We start from the raw sequence: 13,377 nt of genomic DNA, 5'->3' as shown, positions 1-13,377 counted from the left end.
CCAGAAACCCTGCATGACCGTTTTGGTGAGTTGTGGAGGGAAGCAAAACCATCAAACGAAGCGCTTTGTTGCTCTTTGCATGCATTAAATGCACCTTTTTTTCTATTAGTAGTACCTGCACCAGCCATGGTCGGGAGTTCGGGGGGGAGGCGCAAACACAAAGGCAGCACGGGAGTTCCTGTGCATGCAATTTCTAATCGAATCTAATTTCCGTTTATTTCCCCCGTTTATCGCTAAACCGGATAACAGATCTGCAGCTCGCGGCCGAGCTGGGCAAAACGCTGCTCGAGCGCAACAAAGAGCTGGAGGCGACGCTGAAGCACCATCAGAACATTATCGAGGATCACGTGCAGGAAATAGAGGTGAGTATGGGGGGGGGGGGGCACACACGCAACGCACGAACGCGGTGCTAATCCTGCGCTTCCCCAACCTCTTTTCCAGTACTTAACGAAACAGAATGCGGCCCTGCGCGAGGTGAACGACTCGCGGATGAAGATCTACGAGCAGCTGGAGGTAAGCATTCAGGACCTGGAGCGGGACAAGTACAAGCTGGCGCTCGAGTACCAGGCGGAGAAGAAGCACGTCAAACAGTGAGTGTGTGCGCGCGTGTGGAAAGGGAAGCAGACTGTGCATCATTTTTTTTTTTTCGCTCTACCTCTCCCGCGCTCGTTGCAGGCTGTGTAGCAATATAGAGAGCTTAGAAACCAAAGTAGAGGAGCTGACCCGATCGCTCGAGGATGCGCGGCGGCAGGTGGAGGCGGACCGGCGAACGAAGAAAACGGAACGGCTGCTAGGTCAGCAGCAGCAGCAATTGCCCGGGCAGCCCGCTATTGTAATCAACAGCCCGACCAGCCATGCATCGAAAGACGCCATACCGAACGCTCCTTCGCAGGAGGGCGTTAGCACCAGTCGACAGACAACCGAACCCGTGAGTCCGTCGGCGCTGACTCCACCAGTGGTTTCCTTTGCAAATCTGGCCTTCTTTGTTTTTAGTGTCAATCGGCCAAACCGATGCCGGCTGGAGCGGCAAAGCAAAGTGATCCAGCAGCACCGTCGGCCGGTGCGGGTGAGCCACGCACCGAGGAGGATGGTATCGAGCAGTGCGAGCGGGACGGGGGGCCCACGGCCGACGACCACACGCTCAGCGAGGACAGCGAGGAGATGCTGCGCATCATGCAGGAGCTCGAGCGCACGCAAAAGTGTCTCCTGTCCGAGCAGGGCAAGGTGGGCGACCTGGAGGAGCAGCTGGCGGTGATCGCGCAGGAAAATACCGCCCTGCAGTCGAAGCTGCTGAACGTGCACTCGACCGAGATCCGGTCCGTGCACGACGAGCTGTCCATGCTGGAGGAGTTCAGGTAGGGGGGGGGGGCAAATGGTGTCACTGGTAGTGACTGTTAGTGGTGGGAGGTCTGATGTTGGAATCGATTCCGATTCCGGAGCCGATTCCAATTCCGAAGCCGATTCCGGAACCGATTCCGGAGCCAATTCCGGAATCGATTCCAGAAACTGATTATGGACCTAATATCCGGAATAAATTCCAAAAAACTTCGTGGGCTAGCCGGAATCGATTCCGACGAAATCTTCATTTTTCCCATCACTATTCGGAATCAGTTCCGGAGCCGATTCCAATTCTGGTGTCGAATCCGGATCCGATTCCGGTGGCGATTCTGGTGGCGATTCCGGAGCCGATTCCGGTGGCGATTCTGGTGTCGATTCCGGAGCCGATTCCGGAATTGACTCCGGAGCCGATTCCGGTATTGACTCCGGATCCGATTCCGGAGTTGACTCTAGAGCCGATTCCGGAGTCAGCTCTGGGATCGATTCTAGAATAGGAATTGGCTTCGGAATCAGAATCGACCTGGAAATCGCAATTTGCTCCGGTAATGGTAATGAGAATGGATCGTTAACAAGTAAATTTTGATTATTTGCGGCTATCAATACGTAGCATCATTGGACCCGAACGCCTATTCTTATTCTTCAAAACGACTCCGTTTCGAAGCCAATTCTGATTTTGGAGCCAATTCCGGAACCAATTCTGGAACCAATTCTGGAACCGATTCCGAAACCGATGTCAATTTCGGAGTCGGTTCCAATTCCAGATTCGATTCCTATTCTGGAGCCGATTTCGATTCCGGAACCGATTCCAGAGCCGATTTCGATTCCGGAACCAATTCCGGAAACTGATTCCGGAATCGATCCGGAAACTGATTTCAGAACTACTATCCGTAATCGATTCCAGAAAACTTGGGAGCTAGCAGGAATCGATTCTGACGAAATCTTCATTTATCCCATGATTAGTCACTGTAGCTGTTATTTTCTCTCTCTCTCTCTCTATCTCCCCCTTTGCGTGCGCAGACAAGGGCCGGTGTGTACCCGGTGCCTGCGCGATCTGGGCGAGCAGCAGGACGAGGACTCCATCATCACCGGCACCACCGAGGACGATGCCAGCCTGATGGAGCTGATCCGCAACACGGACTTCCCGCAGACGTACCGGTCGGCGGTCACGATTGAGGTACCGTACCGGCGGACGGAGCGTAGTACCGCCGTACCGCCGCCCGAACCTGCTGCCAGCGCGCTGCTGAACCTGCTCAGTATCGCTCTGCACCACGCTCTCCTACTATTGCTCTGTCTGTTTTACGTACACGCGTGACGCGGTAACAGCGTTTGCACGCAGACTTCCCCTGGGTCTGGGTGCAAAATGTTACATACACATACTCAGACACAAACTTTCTTTCTCTCTTTCTCTCTCTCTCGCTCTCAAAAACACACACTCTTTTTCTTTCTTTTTACTATACACTACTACCACTAAATTCGCTTTCAGGCGCATTGTTTTGTAATCTAGTAACTGTCGTTGTTGTAACAAAATAATACGCGTTTTAACCACTTTTGCGTGCGCATGTTGTATGTACATATGCTGTAAATTATGTTATTAATACGCCTGCACTTTGCTATGTTCCCTATTACCAATGGCGGCCGCCGGGGATCCTGCGGGAGCTCCAAAGATTGTAAAAAAACACCGTAGCTTTCAGTAGCAGGGGGCTTCGGGGGTCCTCCGGTTCGCTAGATCCGCCCTCTGACTATTACTAGAGTAGAGCAACACTAACACTAGCCTTTAAAACACACAGACACACACACACGGTTCCTTTAGTATGCATGAAATATAGCAAGTAGTGTAGAGAAGAAGAAAAAACCAACAACTCTTACCTCTCGTGTTAGTAGCGCCCGCCCCAGTACAGTAAAGAGAGTGCGCCCAGGACCTGTTGGAGCGCGTATGTGTGTTCGTGTTGGAACCGACGCAAACGCTCACAAGCGCGATACGAAAAAAACAGAACAAAACCTAAAAACAAACCACCATTTTGAAAAAAAAACCAAAACAGTCGCTGTCGTGTACCACTACTGCTATCCGACGCTCGGCCGACGAGCGTACACTGTCCCGCGATTCCCGATCTCGCTTTCGTGTGTGCGTTTGCTTGTTTGTTTGTTTGTTTTTTGTATGTTTTGTGTCATCTTATATCTTTTCTTTCTTTTTTTTTGTTTTTTCTCTCTCTCTTTTCCTTTCCTCTTCTTTTCTCCGTGTCTTCTTCTTCTTCTTCTTCTTTCTCCTTTTCCTCCTCCTCCTTCTCTTCTTCTTCTTCTTCCCTGTAGGCTAAAACGTGCACCATCTGTGCGCACTCGTCCAAGTCGCTGCACGAGCTGCCGGTCAATGTCGTGCGGCTGCTGCTCGAGCTGTGGCTGCTCGTGGTGCGCAAGTTCACCATCCTCAAGCGGATGCTCCACTACTTGTACCGGCCGGCCCTGCTCATACACCAGCTGATCAGCCTGCCGACGTACGAGCAGCTCGACTATCTCTAGCAGCGGCAGGTGCGGCGTGTGTTGCGTTGTATTGTAAGCGCTTTGGGGTCCAAGCGACAATGTCCCAACGGATCAGCCGACCGGCCAATATCGTAAAGGGCGATGCAAATTTCCCGACCAGCACCGATTGAGCATTGCACAGAATATTTGGCAAAAAGCGAACCACTGAAAAACCCGCAAACCAAGGCCATCTTTTTTGTTTTTTGTCTTATTTATTTTTGCCTGAACCTGTGGACCGAGGCGGCTTCGGCAGGCTTTGCATTTCGTGTACGCGCCCCTTGCTGTTGGCCACGGGCCGGCCTCCTCCAGTTCCTCCTATAGAATGTACAAAAGGCAGCTCTTGCCGGTCGGGCAGCGTCTGAACGGCAGGCGTGTGTTGTAAACTAAACCATCTTTACGTTTTTTTTTATATAATTTTGTTTTATAAACTATTTTTTAAGTAACACACACACATACACCCTCCTAAGCCTTCCACACACATAGGAGCTGTTTGTAACAAGTAGAACGGCTAGTTGGTTTTAACACTTGTACTTAATGTTTACTACCTTTTTTTTTGGCTCGCAAATTAATACACCGCGCACGCTCAAATCAGTCCCCAGATGGCGCCACCACCTGGCTGTGCATGATCCCCTCTTGTAGCGTCTAAGTAACCGGTGTAGCTTAATCCACTATTTTGCTCTGTATTGCCTGTGTTGCGCTAGCCTAAGTTTACGTTTTACGTGTACGTGTGTGCCCGCTGTAGTATGTATATGTGTAGTTTGTCGGCTAACTAGTGGTCGATCGCCGCAGGAACGTAAGTGTACATGATTTTTCCCGGTTAATTTGTATAAATAAAAATAATAACAAGTAACAGTAAAAAGAGACAACAAGCAACGAACCCTTCGAACTCACAGCTGCAAGAGGAGAGATGGGTAAAAGCAAAAAAAGAAGAGGAATAACACCGCTAAAAAAAGTACATTTCTAATTGCTTTTTATTCGTTCTTTTGTGGAACAGAGAGTCGAAGAGAGAAAGAGAGAAAATGTAAAAAAACGCCAAAAAGTGATTTTGAATCTACTGGAAATGTAAAGCGCAACACACACACACACTAACGTTGATGTTATTTCCCCCTCTCTTTCTCTCTCTTTCTTCCTTTCCCTTCCCCTCGCCGTTACAGATTGAGCCGACGAAACCGGACAGCCTGGACCTGGCGCTGAGCGAGTGTGCCGGTCCGACCAACCCGTACCGGGAGCTGGTGGAAAAGTACGAGGCCCTGCTGGAGGTGCACCGCCAGCCGCTCGGGCAGAAGTCCGCAACGGCCGCACCGACGGGCGCACCGGGCCCGGCGACCGGTGTGGCCGGCTCGGGCAACAACACGCCGGTGGACAGCTGCCAGCCGCAGCAGCTGCTGGCCGACGCCGCCGACCTGCTGCCCTGCGGTCCGTCCACCCTCGGCGCCGGCGGTGACGACGCGCCCGAGCGGGCCGGGCCGGGCGAGCGGCGGGACGGGCGGGCGGTGGCCGCCACCGAGTGCTCCGAGACGGCCAGCTCCGGCTACTCGGACGAGGTGAGCAACAAGGCGACGCAGACGGACGAGAGCCCGCGCAACTTCCTCTGCACGATCGCGGACGGCAAGGACTGGCGGTTCAACATCTACGAGGACGACAGTGCGATCGACTCGCGGTTCCGCTTCAGCCCGGCCCACCGGGAGCTGTTCCGCGAGATCTTTAGCGTGCTGCGCAAGGCGGCCGAAAACCGGGACGAGGGCGACCAGCTGCCCCTGCTGGACGACACGAAGCCGGGCGCGGCGAATCCGGCAGCGGCCCGTCCTGGTGGTGGTGGTGGTGGTGCGGCAGCGGTCACAGTGCCACCGGTGACGCCCGCAAACGACGAACCCCCGACCGGGTTCGGGCTGGAGAAGGATCAGCAGCAAGGCGCGGCGGAGCAGGATGACGAGATCGGCGAGACGGTCAGCTTCGTGTCGTCGTCCGCCGTCAGCGAGCAGTCGTTCGCGATGTCGGAGTGCATCACCAAGTCGGAGCGGCGGCGAATCGCCCGCCAGGCGAAGGCGGCCGGCCGGTACGCGGACGGGGAGCAGCAGGCGAACAGCGGGGCCGATCCGGCCGGCCAGAAACCGGCCGGCCCGGGCTACATCCCGCTCGAGTACATCTCCGTGTCGGTGGGCGTGCGCAAGGGCAAATCGCGCCGCCGCAGCCACCGGCGGGACGAAGCGCACACACCGCAGGGAGCAGCCGCCGGGGGTGGAGGGATGGCGGCCACAACGACACCGACCCCGCCGCGCTCGGGAAGCGCCCGCAAGCACCGGACCTCCTTCCGGCCCTGGAACCCGGAACGGGACGGTGGGGTGGCCATGGCCGCCGCCGACGCCAGCTGGAGTGCCGGGCGCGGCCACCGTTCGGCCACTCCGCTCAGCAGTGCCGGCACCACAACCGCAGCCGCGACGGCGACCGCCACCCCGCCCAGCGCCGCGGCGATCAATCCGGGCTCGTCGCGTACCTCCCGGCGGTCGGAGAAGAAGCGCAACGCCACGGCCGGGCTGCGCAACCGGTACGCCGACCTGATGCAGGACGCGCTCGGCGACGAGGTGGTCGAGTTCCGGCCGTCCTCCGCCTCCCAGCACCTGCACAAGCTGCAGAAGCTGGACCTATCCTACGCGGAGGTGCTGCGCCGGGCGGACGGGGGCCGCCGCCAATACAATCAGCCGCAGCAGCAGCAATAGGCGCAATAGCAACACAACACGACAGGGCTCCGCACTCCCGCCGGGTGTCTGCCAAAAGGGGTCGACTGAATCGGCGCGGGCAAGGGCCGACTGGGCTGGGACGCATTCCCGCAAGATTTGGCGGATTTGGGGTTCAGATGCAAATAGATTTAGAAAGATGCAAATAGAACGATGGGTGTTGGTCGCGTTGGTTGAGTATTTGGAAAATGAGAAACAAACACACACACACACACACACACGGCAGGATACATTGTCCTTGTTGGTTCGGCACTTTGAACCCTTCTTTATTCATGGTTTGTTTTTGTTTGCGTTCTACCCGCACAATTGCAACGCCATCCTTCGCTGAGGCTGTTTTCGGTTTTTTACTCCCTCCCCCACTCCCCTTTATTGTGTCGAATATCGGATTTTTCTGGTGACACCACTGTAGTATACTTCCTTCTCCCTGCTCCGGTTGCTGCTGTTGTTCGTGTTGTTTTTTTTAACGTTTTTGCATGCAGGGAGCGGCAAGAGATGGCGCAGGCGACGAACGCGAATGTTTTTGTTTTGCTAAAACTCTTGAACTATTTGTTTTTGTTTTTTTTTTTGCGGGGAAAAAACGCACATGTTTTGACGAAAATAAAAACGGAACGAGAGAGAGGGAGAGAGAGAGAGAGCGAGAGAACGAGACAAAAAATGTGCCGCAACAAAGTCGCCACACTTTGCCCTGTGCATAACCTTGTAAATTAACACTTTCATACATACACACACACATGCACACATACACTCATACACACACACACACACGCACACATGCAGCAAGGTCCTTGCAGGCAAGGACATCCCGTCGGTTCCGTCACGTGTCACGTCGGTGCGGTTCGTCGCCTGCTCGCCCGCTCTTTACATTCGACGCAATACGGCACTCGACACACACACACACACACACACATACACGCAGACAGGGCATCCCTGCAGTGCCGCAGCAGTTTTAGTAGCAGCGACATCTGTCGGCCGGGCAGTTCGACTTGAAGTTGAGACACTGGTCGAGACAGTAGACGTCGGCACCCTCGCGGCCTCGCAGCTCACCGATCGCTTCACACGTTTGCCTGCAGACGGGGAAGGGACGAAGGGCAAAACGAAATTCATCAGCCGAGAGAGAGAGAGAGAGAGAGACAGGAGGAACACAGTGTGCTCCAGAGGGGTAGGTACTTACGGGCAGTGGCACACCGTTTCCGGACAGTTCGGCGGGTAGCGGAGACAGTTGCTCTGGCACCATTCCTCCATCCCGATGAAGCTGCGGTACGTCGCGGTCGGCAGACACACCTGGTCCCTGCAAGAAGAGTGCGTGTGTGTGGGTGTGTGTGTGTGTGTGTGTGTGAGTCAGTTTGGTTGATAACAATTGAAGGCCGGAGACAACAAGCTTACCGGATGATCAGCGGATAGACGTTGTCCGGCTTGGGGTCACGGAAGTCCCGGTAGTACAGCAGGAACGGGTTGTTATTGCCGACGAACAGTGGTGGGCGGCCGCCGCCCGTGTTGGACACGATGCTAATGTCCGCACAGTTCCGGAACGTTTCTGAAACGGACGGATGCAAACGTCAGAGGTCGTCTCGTTTTTGGTGTGTGTTTGTTTGTGTTTGTGCTTGTGGCGAAAGATCTGGAAACAGCTCGGTTGAGGAAACAGCACTACCACCTACCCGGTCTGCCGCACCCGACCGACTCGGTCCCGTTGTCGCACCGGCCCCACATGTTGCCGGTGAAGTAGGTCCACTGCAGCACGCACTGCGTGCAGCTCACGTAGAGCGGCAGCTGCACCCGGTACCGGAACACGTCCTTCTTCTTCGAGTCGGGCGGTATGAAGAACCGGACCTCGCGCGTCCCGGACAGGTAGAGCGGGTAGCGATCGAAGCAGTCCTGCGTCGCCTCCGCCCGCGGGTTGTTGTTCGGGCAGAGGTACAGCTCGAACCGGCCCATATGGTTGGCGGTCAGCTCGATCTCGACCTCCAGCTCCTGGCCGGCCACGTACCGGCGCGACACGATGCCCTTGCCGTACTCGCCGCCGGCCTCGTGCGGCCGGGGCGCCCGCAGATGGTACGCGTCGCCGCACACGCCACAGTTGCCCTGGTTCTGCTCCCACTGGACGGCGTACCCGCCGCAGAACAGCTCGTTGTCGTTGTAGTTGACCGGGTTCGGGAAGCCGAAGCGCCACATCGCATTGCGGGCGGGCGGTTCCATCAGCCGGCCGTGGGCGTCCGCCGGCCGCGGCCCGACCGTCACCAGCAGCAGCAGCAGCACCGGCGTCAATCGTTGCGCCCACGACATCCCTCGGGACATCTGCGGAGATGAAGGGGAATTCCGTATTATTTTTTTACAATTTTGAAGAGCTGGAAATGTCATTTTTGGCGGTTTGAACTTCAAATTTCAAAACGATATGCTGTTGGGTCGTCAATCGTCTAATGATAGCGCACAGCATCATCATCCTTTCTGATAATTTCTGGAGCATTGGCTTAGTTGTTAACAGTAAATGATTTGATTTAGGTTTTTGATCGATATTTTTGCTCCAACAACTATCCAGTAAAACCTTCTCGCATGTCGTTTGTTCCGGTTTGCCTTTTTGTTTTGCTCAGAACTTCCACAGAGACAAGCAGTAGCGTATGCTTGCTTCAAGTTCTCTTTCGGTAGTATTTCGCTGGTAACTAAATACCTGCTCCGCTCTTCAAAGTGCCCATTTAGAGCATTAAAGCTAAATATTTTGCGGCAATTTCACGCATTTACTTCTAACGACACTCTAAAGCTCACTTTAGCGTCCAAGAACTTCATTAAAAAAAGAGGAAACCTACAGTACGACGTCTGGCAGTTGATATGTGATGTCATAGGATGCAATTGGTGAATTCAGGCTCTATAGATAAATTATCCCCCTAAGCAACTCATTTTGGAATTCATTTGAGAATGCCATCTATTCCTAGGTGTTGTGATCTGTTTCACTCTCTTCCGAATGTCGCTAGATACAAAGTGGCATTTCAGAGGGAAAGTTGAGTAGCAGAGGTCCAAGATGCCCAATTATAACGCAATGTTTGTATTGAAATAGGAGTAATTCAGGTCGCTGAAGACCTTCCAAGAGACTTTCTTCTTCAGTGTTTGGAGAAATGTCCCTCTGCTCTTATCTATTTTCTACTCAAGGATAACTATCCGTAACATTCAGTCACAATGTCGTCTTTACATAGGTTTCCTAGGCTCATTACACATTACATTTTTAACAACAACTACGAGGGATGGTTCTCCATAGAGAAACTGTGTTACTTTAAACTGTTTAAACTTAGAGCACAGAAATTATAAATTAGATCAACTTTAGTCAACTTAAGCCACATGAAGTAACTAATCATGCAGTTGGTAGAATTTAAAATTTAACGCATTTTGTTAATCAGGTAAGGAGCTAAATGTCTAGGGCAACGCGTGCGCCTTGGAGACTTGAGTCTATACGAGATTTGAACTTCGGATCATTGAGCAGCATGTTTGATAAAGCCGTGCCCGTATCGGCTCTACCACAGGGCCTGTCTCACCACAACGCGCATAATTTCTATATAACAGAGAGTCGCAATCCATTAATGGATAATTTTTGAAGTGACGACCAAGGTGTCAGTTTCCAGAAAATGTATTCCCACAACAAGAGTAGGTGCTGAAAGGAGGTGTTTTATAGGCAATAAACAACAATTTGCTCGTTTCTTCTCGCTGACAATAATGCCCACTGTGATTCATGTCACTGTCCATGTAAAATAATGGCCCCTGAGAAAAGGGGAAAGCGCCAGGACTCGCGCGACCGTTACTAGCGTCAATAAATTTGTACACCAGTTTTATCGGCCCTGCTGTCACTGTCAACGCAAAAACTAATGGACTGTTTCCACCCCTCCCCCCCCCCCTCCCTCACAGGCCTAACACATACACACATACACGTAAACGGGCCTCGTAAACATCACCGATGGCACTGCACGTCCTGTTCGGGATGCTGTGTCTGGGCGCGCAGGCCTTCCTGAGCCTGCACGGTGCGTCCGGCGGCACGGAGGAATCCAGCCCGCTCACCACCCAGCACGGTAGGCAAGAAAGTGCCGCATCCCCAAGCTTTACATTAACGGTTCCCTTTCTTTTCCAACAAAACTCCAGTGGGCGAAAACTGCGAGCACCACACGACGACGACGAGCCAGTTCGAGGAGTACTTCGACATCGACCGGATCGGCAACAACCGCACCGAGTCGAACGTCGTCGACCTGACGCTGTTCGTGCAGGTGCGCAACATGCAGGAGGAGCTGGCGATCCTGCTCTCCGCCGCGAACCGGTCCCGCCAGCACCCGGACTACGGCCGCACGTACGAGGTGCGCGTCAGCAACGTGTACACCGTCATCTACAAGGAGACGCTGCGCATGTCCGCACACCACAGCCACAACTTTAACTTCTTCCCGGGCGAGCAGTTCCGGCTGCGCATCCAGATAACGCGCGCCGGCCACATCACCGTCTCCATACCGGGCCTGTCCAAGTCGCTCATCCTGACCGTGCACGACGAGCGGCCCCCGATCGAGGTGGAGTACATTAGCTTCGGGTCGCGCATGAACGCGTACCCGGTGACGTTCTACTTCAACTGTGTGGATGCGGCGCAGGCCGCCGCCCGGAAGCAGGCCCTTGCCGAGCAGGAGAGCGCCCGGGAGCGGGCGGACGCGGACGATCCGGTCGGCGGGTCGTCGCACCAGCTGGACGAAGGCGAGGAGGACGCCAGGGGCCAGTTAGCCCCCGATCAGCACACCACGGACAGGGACGACGACTCGGCGGGTGGCAATGGAGAGCTGGGAGAGCGTGAACGGGGTGGGGACGTTGGGGAGTCACCGGCGGCGGCAGCTGCGGCCGCCAAGTGTCCGGTCTGTCCCAAGCCGGAAAAGTGCGAGGTGGTGGTGAAGGCGTGCTCGGACACGTCCAAGGATCTGCTGATGCAGGCGTCCGGGCCGGACGGCGAGAAGCAAAAGTACTTCTTCTACTTCAACGTTTACCTGAGCAGCAAGGGCGAGAAGGGAGGGAAGGAGCGCCCGGTGGCCGACGCTACCAACCAGATTGCCTAAGGAAAGGGACCCAAGAGACCTCCTTTGTACGGATCCTGTTACATATCTTAGGGCACTTTACGGGCACGCGCGCGATATCCGCAAGGCTCCAGCGTCCCACGCGCTCCAAGTTCGGCATATCAGCCCCAGCTCGGCCGCAAGTTTTTAAGCTATTTAGCAACTAGTTTCCTTGTTTCTTCCCCCCACTTTCAACCCCCTCCAACCAAGTTGTGGAGTGTTGGGAAGTGCGGGCAAATGAGGACATTATAGCTCCAATAAACCTATCAAGCATTTTGTGCAGCGCAAAATCCTGTCTCCCTCCCTGTAGGCTCTCTCTTTGAAGTAGTGGTGGGAGTTCGGAATCGGAACGACTCTATTCCGTGTTCGGAATCAATTCTGGAGCCGATTCCAATTCTTGAATCAATTCCGATGTCGGAACCAATTCCAGAGCCGATTCTGTAACTGATTCTGGGGCTGATTCCAGAATCAGAATCGGCTCTGGAATTGAATTCAGAGTTGCCTCCGAAATTGGGGTTCAAAGTTGCCTCCGGGAACGACCCGATTCCGTGTTCGGAATCAATTCTGGAGCCGATTCCAATTCTTGAATCAATTCCGATGTTGGAACCAATTCCAGAGCCGATTCTGGAGCTGATTCTGGGGTTGATTCCGGAATCAGAATCAGTTCTGGAATTGGATTCAGAGTTGTCTCCTAAATCGGGGTTCGGAGTTGCCTCCGGGATTGGAATTGTATTCAAAATTGGAATTGGGTCTGGAATCAGAAAAAGTTCTGGAATTTAAATCATTAGTTTCAGAAGTGATATCAATCCCGGAATCTCCATGACAATCCACAATTGTTTTCAAATAAACTTGGATTCTTTGCGACTATCAATACAATCGTAGCAGCTTAGAACCCAAACGCCTATTCTCATTCAGATTCTGGAGCCAATTCCGCAAACTGATTCCAGAAAACTTTGGAGTTAGTCGGAATCGATTACCGACGAAAACTTTATTCTTCCCATCACTAAGCACAAAGCATCCGATGTGGGGGCGGGGGAATTTACTGCAAGTGCGCGTCCTCGCGCGAAGAATGTCAGCAGTAGAACCGGCTCCGGGCGTACGGGTGGTTCTTGTGGCTTCCCAATATCCGTCGGGCGACCGTTCTTGGGAAAAAGGTGAACGGTGAAGCCCAACAACAACAAAACCCACCCCATTGCAGAACCCCAAGAACGTTCACCTTTAAGACACCAAAACCCACACACACACACACACACACACACAACCGAATGCAAATGCAATCGAAGGCGCGTGTGTGTTACAAACCTCTGGCGCGGGAAGATAACGCCTCTATCTCGTGCGCGAAGGTGTTTCGCGAGTGTACTACAAATATTGAGCAGCAGCAGCAGCAAAAAACAAGACGACTTCAAAGCTGCCCCCACACACCTCCAGAACGGCAGCGAGCGATCAAGATGACCACCGAGAACGGGAGACTGTAGCAGAGGCGTCCATTACGCAAAGGAGCATGCAGGCGCAGCACAAGAGCAGCGCGCAGCATCCAGAACGCGATCCCAAATGCCAAGGACATTCGCCGTTTGGTGGCCTCCGAAAAGGGCAATCCTGTGTGTGTGTGTGTGTGTTTGTCCGTTCGATCGCAGTTCTTTATTTACCGCGTCGGACCGCGTTGGGAGCTCTTGAGTTTTTGTTCGTCTTTGGCTGTTTTTTTTTAATTTGCACGATCGGCTTCTTCTTCGGCG

At 53.7% G+C, this 13,377-nt stretch overlaps 3 protein-coding genes across 4 annotated transcripts; 2 read left to right on the top strand and 1 right to left on the bottom strand.

The window, feature by feature from the left end:
* Positions 1-209: 209 nt before the first annotated feature.
* LOC121590668 lies at positions 210-6,738 on the top strand (the record flags this gene model as incomplete). Its single annotated transcript, XM_041910536.1, has 6 exons — positions 210-362; positions 442-590; positions 676-928; positions 994-1,355; positions 2,356-2,512; positions 5,007-6,738. Coding segments are annotated over 6 exons (2,637 nt in total), but the record flags the coding sequence as incomplete, so codon positions are not given.
* Positions 6,739-6,809: 71 nt separating this feature from the next.
* LOC121590684 lies at positions 6,810-8,875 on the bottom strand. The gene is made up of 4 exons (XM_041910571.1): positions 8,243-8,875; positions 7,971-8,121; positions 7,759-7,875; positions 6,810-7,651 (listed from the first exon to the last, which is right to left on the bottom strand). The coding sequence occupies exons 1-4, from the start codon at positions 8,865-8,867 to the stop codon at positions 7,534-7,536; spliced, it is 1,011 nt and encodes a 336-aa protein (XP_041766505.1). The 5' UTR covers positions 8,868-8,875; the 3' UTR covers positions 6,810-7,533.
* LOC121590675 lies at positions 7,646-13,377 on the top strand. Of its 2 annotated transcripts, none has more exons than XM_041910548.1 (3): positions 7,646-7,746; positions 10,473-10,633; positions 10,704-13,377. In XM_041910548.1, the coding sequence occupies exons 2-3, from the start codon at positions 10,522-10,524 to the stop codon at positions 11,645-11,647; spliced, it is 1,056 nt and encodes a 351-aa protein (XP_041766482.1). In that variant the 5' UTR covers positions 7,646-7,746; positions 10,473-10,521; the 3' UTR covers positions 11,648-13,377. The 2 variants fall into 2 exon arrangements, with proteins under 2 accessions (XP_041766482.1, XP_041766493.1); XM_041910559.1 differs by having other exon boundaries at positions 7,646-7,844.

This window comes from Anopheles merus, chromosome X (assembly GCF_017562075.2).
Source record: "Anopheles merus strain MAF chromosome X, AmerM5.1, whole genome shotgun sequence".
NCBI classification, from domain to species: domain Eukaryota; kingdom Metazoa; phylum Arthropoda; class Insecta; order Diptera; family Culicidae; genus Anopheles; species Anopheles merus.
The sequence above is the reverse complement of the archived record's forward strand: the minus strand, read 5'-3'. Positions and strand labels throughout refer to the sequence as shown.